The sequence below is a fragment of the Canis lupus genome, chromosome 32, assembly GCF_048164855.1.
Source record: "Canis lupus baileyi chromosome 32, mCanLup2.hap1, whole genome shotgun sequence".
NCBI classification, from domain to species: domain Eukaryota; kingdom Metazoa; phylum Chordata; class Mammalia; order Carnivora; family Canidae; genus Canis; species Canis lupus.
In genome coordinates this window covers 24,158,683-24,172,211 of record NC_132869.1, presented here as the reverse complement: position 1 = coordinate 24,172,211, position 13,529 = coordinate 24,158,683, and the positions used below count along the sequence as shown (strand labels likewise).

General features: G+C 35.4%; 2 protein-coding genes across 3 annotated transcripts in view; one reads left to right on the top strand and one right to left on the bottom strand.

Moving 5' to 3' along the window:
- CCPG1 (cell cycle progression 1) overlaps positions 1 to 13,514 on the top strand; it is a 39,498-nt gene extending 25,984 nt beyond the window's left edge. Inside the window, exons 6-9 of one of the 2 annotated variants that reach the window (XR_012022570.1) lie at positions 379 to 630; positions 5,374 to 5,495; positions 8,651 to 12,455; positions 12,997 to 13,514. Coding sequence is in view for 1 of the 2 variants with exons in the window: in XM_072808665.1 (XP_072664766.1) it covers positions 379 to 630; positions 5,374 to 5,495; positions 8,651 to 10,056; positions 12,358 to 12,547 (1,970 nt within the window). In the remaining variant the exon portion in view is untranslated. Of the gene's footprint in view, positions 1 to 378; positions 631 to 5,373; positions 5,496 to 8,650 lie in introns of both variants that reach the window. The other variant, XM_072808665.1, reaches the window with a different exon arrangement.
- Positions 13,109 to 13,529, bottom strand: part of PIGB (phosphatidylinositol glycan anchor biosynthesis class B) — a 37,879-nt gene continuing 37,458 nt past the window's right edge. The window contains exon 12 of the mRNA XM_072808666.1: positions 13,109 to 13,482. Within this exon, the coding sequence (XP_072664767.1) occupies positions 13,369 to 13,482 (114 nt within the window). The 3' untranslated portion in view covers positions 13,109 to 13,368. The remainder of the gene's footprint in view (positions 13,483 to 13,529) is intronic.

The window sequence follows — 13,529 nt, the reverse complement described above, 5'->3', positions numbered from 1 at the left end:
TTGAATGAAGAAGAGAATTTTTTTCTTTCTAGAAACTGTATCTGTTTATGGTTCTAATAGCAAAGAAGTTTACTAGTTTATGAGAATGATGTTCTAACAGTGTTAACTATAAGAGAGGTTTTAAAAATAAAACCAGATAGATCCTCAAAGGCACAGAATATGATTAACAGATTCTTATGTGTCACAATTGAAATCTTTTGTTTTGGCTTTATGTGGATAAACCTGAAAACTTTGAGTTTTCATTTGTGTTGTTTTGGTTTTGTTTTTGGCTGTCTTATGTAAAAGGGCATGTAGGGATGGCATTGATTATACTAAAACATATTTACTGGAAAAGCTTTTCTAAAATTTTTAATATTTACATTTTTCTTTTTAAAATAGTATTTTCATCCCAGCCTAGTGACGATGAATCAAGTAGTGATGAAACCAGTCATCAGCCTAGTCCTGCTTTTAGACGACGCCGTGCTAGGAAGAAGACTGTTTCTAGTTCAGAATCTGAGGAAAGGCTACTCCCCGAACAAGAAAGTGAACCCTCTAAGGAGTTGTGTAAACGCCAGTTCAGCAGTGGTCTCAATAAGTGTGTTATACTTGCTTTGGTGATTGCAATCAGCATGGGATTTGGACATTTCTATGGTAAGTATTTGAAGATTTGATACACGTAATTTGATGGTGTAGTGTATGGGCATTTGCTAAGAGTGAGGAATTCTGGGATCTGTTTTCTGTGTCATCATTAATTTTATGACCTTGGAAGGCTTATAGTCTATTTAAACCTCAGGTTTTTCATTTGAAAAACAGGAATAGTGCTACCTAGTTCACAAAGCTATTTTTGCTTACTAATATTAGGTGGTGTTTATTTTAAAAATGTAGGAATTTTTAGCACGCATGTTTATTTTTAATTTTTGTCTTTTTTTTTTTTAAGATTTTATTTATTTATTTGAGAGAGCACAGAGCAACAGAGCACAAGCAGCAGGGAGGGGCACAGGGAGAGGGAGAAGCAGGCTCCCCACCGAGGGGCTCGATCCCAGGACTCCAGTGACCTGAACTGAAGGCAGACACCTAGCCAACTGAGCCACCCAGGCACCCCTAAGCTTTGCTTGTTATTGTCCTTATTAGTATTTATGTATATTAAGTATCTTTAATGCAAAGCTTTTAAAAGTGGATGAAAAGAGGAAGGAATTCCATGTAATTTTTCATTTGGCAGCCTAACCATTGAGTCTTTTTTTTTTTTTAATGTTTTATTTATTTATTTATTTGAGAAAGAACACAAGACAGAGCAGAGAGAACAAGTTGGGAGAGGGAGAGAAGAGCAGAGGAAAAGGGAGAAGCAGATACTCCATTGAGCAGGGAGCCTGATGTGGGGGCTCAGTCCCAGGACCCCAAGATCATGACCTGAGCTGAAGGCAGACACTTAACTGACTGAGCTATCCAAGTGCCCCCCATTCTTATTTAATGTGTCTGTAAAAAGATGAGACTGAGAACTGAACAGTTCACACTCGTTAACATACTCTATATCAGAATTTTGAAAAAAAACACTTTAAACAAATGTTTAGATCTTGTCAACTTTATAAATTTCAATTTGCCTTACATGAAATGAAGTACTTCTAGATTTTTTTGCTGATGTGATCTACAATTTAACTTTTGGAATATTCCTGTTTTGCTAATTCCTTTCAACAGTGTGTTCCTTATGCAAAAATTGAATAGTTAAAGGTACCTTATATTAATTTGTGGAAAAGATACATTATTCAACATAGTGTAATGTTAGAATAAACTTGAGACAACACTTGTTTAAAGTTAGACTCCGGGGATCCCTGGGTGGCGCAGTGGTTTAGCGCCTGCCTTTGGCCCAGGGCGCGATCCTGGAGACCTGGGATCGAATCCCACGTCGGGCTCCCAGTGCATGGAGCCTGCTTCTCCCTCTGCCTGTGTCTCTGCCTCTCTCTCTCTCTCTCTCTCTCTCTCTCTGTGACTATCATAAATAAATAAAAATAAAGTTAGACTCCGTAAAATGTGTTTCTTCTGGTTTAACTTTATATTGATAAAAATAAGTGGTTAGACTTCTGGTGGATGCCTGCTTGAATTTAATACTGAAATACTGTAATTTGTATCCTTCCTTGAAGCTTATTGTAATGAGATTTGACTTGAAGTACTACGCTTAATTGTGTTTATTATCTAGCTGGAACAAATGTATGAATGTATTTTTGAGCATGATTTTTTTCCCCACAGGTAAACATGGAGGTAACAGAGGAGAAGGTCTTATCTTAATCTTTTCTTTCTTACTAAAATAGTTGGGCAATGATTTAATGTTCATGTTGATTGCATTAAAACCCCATCAATTGCATGACCTTTCAGTGCTTTATAGAAAGAACAATTTAGAGAGGAGTGCTTTCAAAATGGAGATTGCTGCTCTGTTTAAGGTTTTGGTTACTTGTAAAACTTACTTAAATGATTATATCTAGTAAAAAATTTTCCCATACTTTTTAAAATTATCTTTTCAGAATATGAAAAGACTGGATAATATGAAATAGTTTTTCATGGTGATGAGATCAGCTCAGTAAACATATAAAAACTTACCTAAATGATTGTTAGCTTTTCAAGGTCAACATTTTTTTTTTTCTTAGTTCTGGCACTGATCTCAACATACCAAGAACTCCTTGAAGTTGATTTCAGAGCCAGTTTGAATTTCTCATGCACCATGAAGTTAGTGCATACTCCATAATCATTCTTTGCTTGCTAATTATTTAACACAGTATACTATTTAAGTGAATCACTCAGAATGTTCACCAGCCTTAGCTCTATAAATTTGGAGAATCCTGTCTGTCCTAGAAAGAAGGGAAAACTAGCAGGATCAAGGATAGTAAAACAGTGTACTACAGGTATTTGGTACTGCGTCAGATTCTGAAAGGGCTTATAAAAGTTTAAAAAATCTTCATGTATGAAGCACCAGTCTCCCTTACTCTTTCTTTACATTGTAGGCTGTCAGTATTCTAATCAGCAGAAGAGTTCAGTTGATTTGATTTTCTCATGGATTTACTTTAAGTATTGACAGGCTACCCAGCTCTTCAGACACTATGATAGAATATGACTAGGTGCTAAGTTATGTAGCACAGACAGGGATTATAGTCAAGGGCTATACTTACTGAGTTATGCTGGAGGTGGTAGGATTTGAGTGGGGTGTGGTCTTATGCTTGCTTATGCTAGGCAGTGGGAAAGTGGAACATTGCAGCAATGGAGAACCGATAACCTGAAAGTAAACTTTGCTGGTTTTCGTAGCAGTGAGAAGACTAGCTGGACTACAGCAGAGTAGATAAATTAGAAATAATGAAATAAAATGTTGGAACATGTAAGCTGGTGTCAGTGTTGTAAATTATAGAGGTCTGTAACTCAAGGTTATAGAGTGACCTCGCAGTAATTTTTCAGAAAAAGTGCAGGAAGGCATATGGTATGGGAAAAATTAAGACAGTCAGGTAAGAGGGTTTGTAATCCTGATAGTTGGTCATCAGGACTTTGAAAATTATAGTGAATGGGGATGAAAAAAGTGAAATAAGGGACACCAAAATAATAATGGAAAACAAAACTTTGAGTGAGGATACTTGTGATATTGGTAGTTTCAGAAGTGTGGTAGGTTCTTTATTTTTGGAATTGAGGGTGTTTCTAGGAAAGGCTTTCTAGATGATAAATAACGCAGTTTGATTTGTTTTTATCCAGCTTTATTCGGCAGGTATTAAGGTGGGGTTTTTTTTGTTTTTGTCTTGTTTTGTTTTGTTTTTGTTTTTTGGTGAGAACTCTCCCAAAATTGTGCCCAACAGGCAGCTAGGTGTATTGGCTGGAAGCTCTGATAAGATTGGAGTCAGAAGAGAACTCTTACATAGCAAAACTGCGTCATAGCAAAAACTGGTGTTTTAATAATTAAAATAGGCAAATCTGTAGACATGACAAGAAGGCCAAAGATTGTACTTTGGGTGGTAACACTTTATAGTTAGGTGGCTGAAGATGGAAAAAAAAAATCCCAGTAGTTACTAGATTAGGAAAGGCCACATTAAGATAATTGTCCAACATAAACTATATAATAGTACTGCAAATTCAGATCTCAACAACATAGGTTATTTTCCAGAGGGCGAAGGAATTCATCCTGTCAGCAGTTTGAAAAGAAAAACGATTTCTGTTACTCTGATAGTTACATTTAAAAAATGAATTTCAACATTTAAAAAATCCAAAAATCTTTTGAGTAATATTGAGACAAATTTGCCATGCTTATAAATTGGAAAATTGAAAGAGAGGAAGTGAACCTTAACAGAGGAATATCATAGCTGGTAAGAGTTGTTTGTAATTTGGCAAAAGTTTTCTCCTTAGTGTTTTTCAGGATCATTGAAGAAATTAAAAGGTTTTTTGTTTTTTTGGTTTTTTTTGTTTTTTTTTTTTAGCAGTAGGGGAAGAAATAATAAATATCATTACAAAATCATTTTCATTACAAATCCTATGATATCTTTATATAATAGTATGCCACTTGATAGATGTTAAGGTCCAGGTTGCCAAATGCCTTTTGCCTTATTTTTGCAGTGTTCTTTTTTCTCTCTCGTGCATGAGGCATGCAACAGCATGTGAACAGCATGTCTTGGCAAATTAACAATTTGGTTTCTAGGGTGAAAATACAGAGAATCCTAGTTGGTTTAAGACTGGTCACTGCAGGTATGGGGATGGTGGTCCTCTAATATAGACCTAACTAATGCAGAACTCTTAAATGATTTAGATATGAGAATGGTTGGATAATCGCAGCCAGTTATTTTCCTTGTTGTACTTTTTGGGCTGTTACATCATTTATTAGGCAAAATATAGTGAGAAAAAATAGACTTTTATTTTTCCTTATTGACTTCATCCTGTGAATAGATTCCATGGTTTGTTTCTTTCCCTGTTTTAGGCAACACTTTATGTACCTCAGCAAACTCTCAAAAACAACAAACTTGAGTGCCGTTGATATAGTAAGATTAAAAACATTATATAAGTTTTTTTTTTTTTTTTTTTTTTTTTAAGGGTAATGTAGCCTGGCTTGTTTTAGTCAAAAGGAATAGTGAACTGCTTAAATGTCCCTTGGTGTATGCTAAAAAAAAATATTAACCTGCTTGGACTTATTTGTATTAACATTCATCCACCACCATTTGATGATGGCCATCATGAGATTTTACTTATTCTTTATGTAATCAGAATTATAGAACTGTGAAATGCTGGCCTTGAAGAAAATAATCCTATCCAGATTAATTAGTATATATACAGATTAAATGTTTTATTTTATGTTTCAAAATATTGGTCATCATAACGTTTGTGGTGTGTGTGTGTGTGTGTGTGTGTGTGTGTATCCCTAATAAAAATGTCATTTTTCAGGCACAATTCAGATTCAGAAGCGTCAGCAGTTAGTCAGAAAGATACATGAAGATGAATTGAATGATATGAAGGATTATCTTTCCCAATGTCAACAGGAACAAGAATCTTTTATAGATTATAAGGTATGTACTGTTAACAAAGTTTATAAAAAAGCATTGTTAGCTAATAATTATTGCACTATTCAGATGTAAGTACAAAGCAGATTAGTGAGTCAATAATAATATTGTAATAATTGTTGATTATCCTAGTCACTGCTGTGATTAGCTCACATACAGAATTTCTCTTACTGCCCACCGTAGCCCTATGAATTAATCAGGTATTAGCTTCATTTCATACATGGGAAAGAGATTCAAAAAAGTTAACTTTTCCAAGGCTACCAATCGGTGGAGCTGAATTTATCTGACTTCAAAGATGTTCTTTCTAAATTACTATAATTAACATCATTAATAATATATATATAAAGAATTGTTATTAACATTTTCACAGAACTAGCCAAACATTTTCAGTCATGAGAAGAAGGAGAGTTTGTAGCTTCTCTCAAAGATCTTTTCTTGAACAAGGGAAATAATCAGCCAGTCTTTTTCTTTGGTTTCTTGTTATGTCTGATGGAAGAGAGTGTGTTATACTTGCCTACTGAAACTCACCTAACACAGGAGGACTGGGCTGTCCATTAATACCTTTGTGGGTTTATGAGGACCAGTGTAATAGCTGGTCTCCTGTCTGGTTCTTCATAAGAAGGGTGTGGTGCTTGTAGATAAAATTCAGGGTAGAAAAGTAAACTCTTCCTTTTTTATTCCATTCCTCTAGATTTCCTTCACAATTTATGTATTCCTTATAGTGTTAGGATTATCTTACTTTAGAAGGCAGAATCTCACTTGACATCTGGATTTTTGTCTTTTAAGCAGGGACTACTGAAGTTGTTTGTAAATAGTGTAGTTTTTCCTATCTTGATCAAAGGATGTTATAAAAAGAACAGGCATATTCTTCTTTACCACCAAGATTTCTGGTTCCATTGGATGTTGTTGGCTTTTAGGAGACTGACCCTGCATGGATCTTTACTGGGTCTTAGGGATCCCTGGGTGGCTCAGTGGTTTAGCGCCTGCCTGTGGCCCAGGGTGTGATCCTGGAGACCCAGGATCGAGTCCCACGTTGGGCTCCCTGCATGGAACCTGCTTCTCCCTCTGCCTGTGTCTCCGCCTCTCTCTCTCTCTGTGTCTCTCATGAATAAATAAATAAAATCTTAAAAAATAAATCTTTACTGAGTCAGTTCTTGCAGGCATTTTACCTCCATCTATTAAGTGTGGTTTGGATTTTAGAGATCTTGGTGGGAGACCTGCGCAGGATTTACTTATCAGGCACTTAATTCAAGATTATGGAGTTTACTGAATGCAGAATATACCTATCAGTCACTGTGGCCCCTTGTGCTTTTGCATTTAAAGGTAATGAATGTTACATTAGTCCGTACTACCCTATGGTCCACTTCTATGGGTACATGAAACTTGTTTTCTCTCACATGCAGCACAGATGAAATGATTATAATGACATTTTAAAAACAATTTCTTTAGAGAGAGAAATAGCATGAGCAGGAGGGGAGGGGCATAGGGCAAGGAAGAGAGAGATTGCCAAACAGGCTCCACACTCAGCCCTGACTCAAGGCTCAATCTCAGGATCCTGAGATCATGAGCCTAAATCAAGAGTTGGATGCTTAACTGACTGAGCCACCCACGTGCCTCTAAATATAATGAAATTTAAAATTTTAATTTGTTCTTTGGTGATTAATGAACCAGATAGTGAGCCATCCATTTCAGATAGTTATTTTTCTTTTTTTCTTATTTATGTATTTATTTATTTATTTTTATAAATTTTTTATTGGTGTTCAATTTGCCAACATATAGAATAACACCCAGTGCTCATCCCGTTAAGTGCCCACCTCAGTGCCTGTCATCCCGTCACCCCCACTCCCTGCCCACCTCCCCTTCCACCACCCCTAGTTCGTTTCCCAGAGTTAGGAGTCTTTCATGTTCTGTCTCCCTTTCTGATAGTTATTTTTCAAGTGGAAATACTGTCATTGTCCTAAAGGACATTTGTTTGTTTGTTGTAAGTATCATTTGCTGATTTATACATAAGATATTTTAACCGGGTAATGCTGTAACCATTAACCTGTTTAAGTATGTTGTTTAGTTTCTTGCTGTTTTAGTGAAAGTTGGTTACAGATATGTATGTTGAAAGAGATCATTTAAGGCTACTTTGAAATGCAGCAAAATTCTGTAAATCTAATTGAACATGGTTTCCTCTCTATCAAGGGTGCTGACTCGGCTTACATTGCTAATCTGGTGATAGTCTTTTCAGGAGATTATTTGAAATCAGAGAAATTAGTTATAAATGTTACCAAGATTCAGTGCTGTTTAAAGTGCTGGGAGAACTTGGAGGACTTACCTGAACTTGTTTAGGGATGTTAATTTGCACAAAGTGAAGATCTTTCAGATAGGAATAAGATTATTGAAATGTTTTCCTTTTAAAGAGTGTAGAGAATATAAATAGAATTATTTTGAATCCTCAAATCATCTCTAATTTTCCTTTTTTTTTTTTTTTTTTTTTTATGATAGTCACACACACACACACAGAGAGGCAGAGACACAGGCAGAGGGAGAAGCACCGGAGCTCCATGCACCGGGAGCCCGATGTGGGATTCGATCCCGGGTCTCCAGGATCGCGCCCTGGGCCAAAGGCAGGCGCCAAACCGCTGCGCCATCCAGGGATCCCTATAATTTTCCTTTTTATAGAAGATCATCTTCTTCACCCAAGGGTCAGAGAAGCCTTTAGTCCTGTCTAAGTTCTCTTTAGGAGACTTATTAGTAGGAGAGATTGGAGTTCTGTAGTCAAAAGATAGAAAACCGATCTCCTTTATTCTTGACTTGTAAGTGAGCCTAGAAACCATTCAGGCTTTCATAGGATTATGGGAAATAATCAGTAATCACTAATAAATACTAATCAGAATTACCCCTGGCTCTATTTTAGAAATCTTACTGGGATGGATCAGGCTCTCATTTTTTCCAGTCTTTAAATTCTTCCAGCATGCTGTTACTATTTTGATGTAGCTCTGTGCTATCCATTTTCCTGCATATAAACCTTGTGTTTTCTAATTTTTATGTATTAAAATCACTACAAATCTATATACTGCATAAAGGATACTCTATATAGGGTTATGTCTTAAAGATTTAAATTGAACTTTTAAATAAAGCATTTGACATTTTTCTTTTCTTTCAAAAAAAATTAGGCATTAAAGGAAAAACTTGCAAGATGCTGGGCCCTTACTGAAGAAGAGAAGATGTCCTTTGAAACTCAGAAAAAGAACCTTGCTACAGAAAATCAGTATTTAAGAATATCTCTGGAGAAGGAAGAAAAAGCCTTATCTTTATTACAGGAAGAGTTAAGGAAACTAAGAGAACAGATTAGGATATTGGAAGATAAAGGGACAGGGACTGAATTAATCTCAGAAAATCGGAAACTTAAGCAGCACCTGGAAGAAGAAAAGCTGAAGACCCACAGCTTCCTGAATCAGAAGGAGACTCTTTTGTCAGAAGCAAAGATGCTAAGGAGGGAACTGGAGAGAGAACGACTAATAACCATGGCTTTAAAGGTGGAACTCCAGCAGTTAAGCTCTAGTGAATCTTATGGCAACCCAGACTCTCCCAATGTAGCGACTGACAAAAAGGAAATGGAAATCTTACGGGAAAGACTCACGGACCTGGAGCAGAAGCTAAACTTCGAACAGCAGCGTTCTGATTTGTGGGAAAGACTGTATATTGAAGCAAAAGATCAAAATGCAAAACAAGAAATGGATGGAAAAAAGAAAGGGAGCAGAGGAAACCACAGGGCTAAAAATAAGCCAAAGGAAACATTTTTGGGTTCAGTTAAGGAAACATTTGATGCCATGAAGAATTCTACCAAGGAGTTTGTGAGGCATCATAAAGAAAAAATTAAACAAGCTAAAGAAGCTGTGAAAGAAAATCTGAAAAAATTTTCAGATTCAGTTAAATCCACTTTCAGGCATTTCAAAGATACCACCAAGAATATCTTTGATGAAAAGGGCAATAAAAGATTTGGTGCCACAAAAGAAGAAGCAACTAAAAAACCACCAGTCTTTAGTGAATATATACACCCACAGTATAAGGCACGTACACAAAACCAGAATAGAGGCCCTACTATGAAAAAAGAAGGAAGGAAAGAAAAGCCAATTCACTTTGAAGAATTTAGAAAAAATACAAATTCACAGAAATGCAGTGCTGAGCATGACTGTAGTGAAAATTATGATTCTTTCAGAAAGTCTTGTTCTGGTATATTTGAATGTGCTCAACAAGAATCCATTAACCTTTTTAATATGAAAGTGTTGAATCCTGTAAAGATAGATGAATTTAGACAGTTAATTGAAAGGTATTTATTAGAAAAACTGGATAGTTTTCATCATTGGAAAGAACTTGATCAGTTCATCAATAAGTTTTTCCTAAATGGTGTCTTTATACATGATCAGAAGCTCTTCACTGACTTTGTTAATGATGTTAAAGATTATCTTAAAGACATGAAGGAATATCAAGTAGATAATGATGGAGTGTTTGAGAAGTTGGATGGATTTATATATAGACACTTCTTTGGTCACACTCTTTCCCCTCCATATGGACCCAGGTCGGTTTACATAGCACCATGTTATTATAATAGTTTTTAACGTTTATAGATTGGGTGGCATTTTTATCATTTTAACATCTTGGAATGTTACTATCCATAAAGTGTTTTTTGTAAAAATAAAAGTGCTATTTGTAAAAGTCCTTTATTGCCAGAGAACTTAGAATAAATTAAGTCAAAAGATAAAATTTTAAGTTAATAGCTATGTCAAACTGATTATATAAATTTTCAGTTATAAGATCTGAAAATTTTATATAATCAGTTTGACTTGAGCAAATGGTTTAATTTCTGCCTTAAAAATACATTAAGATTATGCAATCCTATTTTAGCTTCTTTTGTTTCTTTTCATTCTAGTTTATGAAAAGATAATCTCCTTTTTTTTTTTTTTTTTAAGATAATCACCTTAAGTGAAATGATTTTCCTTTAGTCTTTTACTCATTTTGGGAAGCTAGGGTGAACTATACAGATTTCACTCTGAAATCAGAAGAGCTCATATGTAACAATTTGGATTGGCCCACTTATTTTGTCTATTCCATTTACCAATTAAATTATGATACCTAATACAGTTACTACACAATTATTGTTCATAAAGGTAGAGGCAAACTTAGGAAGCCACAAGTTAACAATGTGTGTGCTTTACATATATTTCTAAAAATGACTATCCATTGCTTATCAGCTTTATATTCTGTAAATGAAACTCACCTAATCTTCAAATGTTAGCTTTATTTTTATCTTTGAGTTAGTTATATATATATCTTTTTGAATAAATGTAATGTGTCTATAAAATAATGAGACTGATTTTGGTGTCTTAAGTCATTAAATATCTAGTGCTGAAATGAGCAAAACATTGTGAGGCTGCCCTTACAAAACATGAAAAGTTCTTGCCATCAAGGAGCTCACAAGCTTTTGGAGAGTTAGGTAAATATAAGAAATACATTGCATATGGTGGCCTTAGCCCAGAGATGTTTGAGAAGGCTTCAGGAGTGAGGTGGTCTTTGAACTGAACTTCTTTAAACTGGATTTTGAAGGAGAAATGAGAATTTGCTAAGCAGATAGAGTAGGACATTACATTGAAGGAGAACTTCATTTGCATAGATTTGGAGATGTGAAGATAATGGCTCTTTTAGGAGGTAGGGTAGTGCTAGGGTATGAAAAGATTTCAGAACTTTTGTGAAGATCTGAAGGACCTTGTTTTATGCTAAAGGACTTGCTTCATTGCATTCTGGATCACTGGCAACAGCCTGGAGGAATGGTTTCAAAGAGTGAAGCTAGAAGCTAGACGCTGGGCTTTGAAAAAAAAATAGATGTGAGCTGATGAGTATCTGAACTAGAGTAACAGGAGTGGAAGGAGACAGATTTGAATAACATAAGTAAAATTGGTGGTATTTCTTGTGAAAAGAAAAGTAGATAGTAACAATTCCAGATTTCTGGGTTGGGTCACTAGTTGTATAGTGGTATCACTAAGGTAAGGGATACCAGATGTTTTGGGTAAGGGGAATTGGAGATGAGAACTGTGCCTTGTACCTATTGTCAGCCAAGTAGAAAGAATTAGTTGGCCATTAGTTCTGTGACTCTGTCTTGCCCAGATTCTGTGTGTGTAGATAGTCTAGGCTGGGGTATTTATGAAACTCCTGGGGCACATTAACACCTACAGGGTTGTAGAGAAAGAAGGCTAAGAATACCGGAATGTGGTGGCATGAAAATCCAAAGATCATCTCAAGTGAAATGAATATATGTGTCAAGTGCTTTAAACATTAAACAAGAGCCTGGATTTCTTAGTTGGGGAATTGGGTGGCCGTGAATAGCATTCTGAACTGTTTCAGTGAGGTAGTGACAGAAGTAGCCTAATCATATGGAGTTTCAGGAGAGCAGTAAACATAGACCTTGCTTATGAACCTTAGCTGTGGCTATAAGAGAGGAAAAGGAAAAAGAGACTTCCTTTGTGAAAAGAGACTTCCTTTAGTTTGTGAGAGATGTATATATTCCAGCTGAGGAATGAAGCCAGTGGGGAGGGGTTGCTTCTGAATGAGAGGAGAAATAACGGAAACACATCTCATTATTTTATTGTCACATTTCTATTTATCTGTTGAGTATTTCTCCTTTTTGCCACTACAGTATGCTTGTCTATTTTTTCTGTAGGATAAAAGTAGAATACTGAATCTTTTTGGTATTGGTTGTGTTAGGATTATACTTCAGACTAACATCCTTTTTCAGAGTGTTCAGATAATTAATGGAGAAAAACATTAAAATTGTTTGTTTAAATTTAACTCTAACATAGATGAAAAATGTGTTTACTGCTTTCAGTCGACCAGATAAAAAGCAACGTATGGTAAATATTGAAAACTCCAGGCATCGAAAACAAGAGCAGAAGCACCCTCAGCCACAACCTTATAAAAGGGAAGGTAAATGGCATAAATATGGTCGCACTAATGGAAGACACATGGCAAATCTTGAAATAGAATTGGGGCAATTACCTTTTGACCCTAAATATTGATCATCATGATTAAGTTAAATTAGAAAACAGTAACAGAAACATGGATGCTTTCTACAATGTTTGGTGTTGAAACTAAAATGAAATTATCAAGATAATGTCTTTCTATTATTTCTAAGTATCAGTTTGATGACTTTATTACTCAGAAGCATCAAGCAAAAGCTTACTAACTTGCATTTTCCTGTAGTTTAGCTTTGCTGAATTTTTTTGGCTCTGGAAATGTTCAACTGTAGTTTTAAGGAAGCCGGGCATGCAACAGATTTTGTGCATGAAATGAGTCTTCCTTTCAGTGTATGAGCTTAAAGCAAGCTCAAATCATATGACAAAGTGTAATTAACACTGATATTTGTGTTAAGTTTGCAGTAGAGCTTGAAAAAAGTACATTGTGATGGAATTTCATCTTTAACATTTTATAATCTTACACTTGCTTCTTGTCTTTTTGTGGGTTCAAGAGCCCGTTGACTTGTGAAGAATTTGCTGCCTTCTTATGAGCTTGCTGACTTGTTCTCTTGTGAAATTTCTTGCACATCTGAATATTGTGGAAGAAACAATAAAACTACACCATGAGGAAAACTAAAGGTCTTTATTTAAAATCTGGCATTTGTATTAATATATTTTATACTTTGTGACATTTTTCATACATTTCCTCAGTAGTGATATTTGGTAAAGCAGTTCAGTAGTTTTTTTTCCTAGATCCATGAATCTTACTCAGTGTTTACAGGCATATTTATGCAGCATCTGAATATTTGTACCCAACAATGTCTATTTCTTCAGGAAAGATTTAAACACAATTCAGAATTTCATCTTCTGTTGAGTGTCCCTTTTTATTTCCGTTCGTAGACATATATGTGACTTCCAGTTCGACCTTCTGGCAAGTGAGTGTGGAAGAACACAGCAGTTCTCTCATAGTTGCTTGCAATTAGGAAAGCACTTATTTCCTATAAGTAAATAAATGTTTACATAAAGGCTACATTTTGTTGAGTCT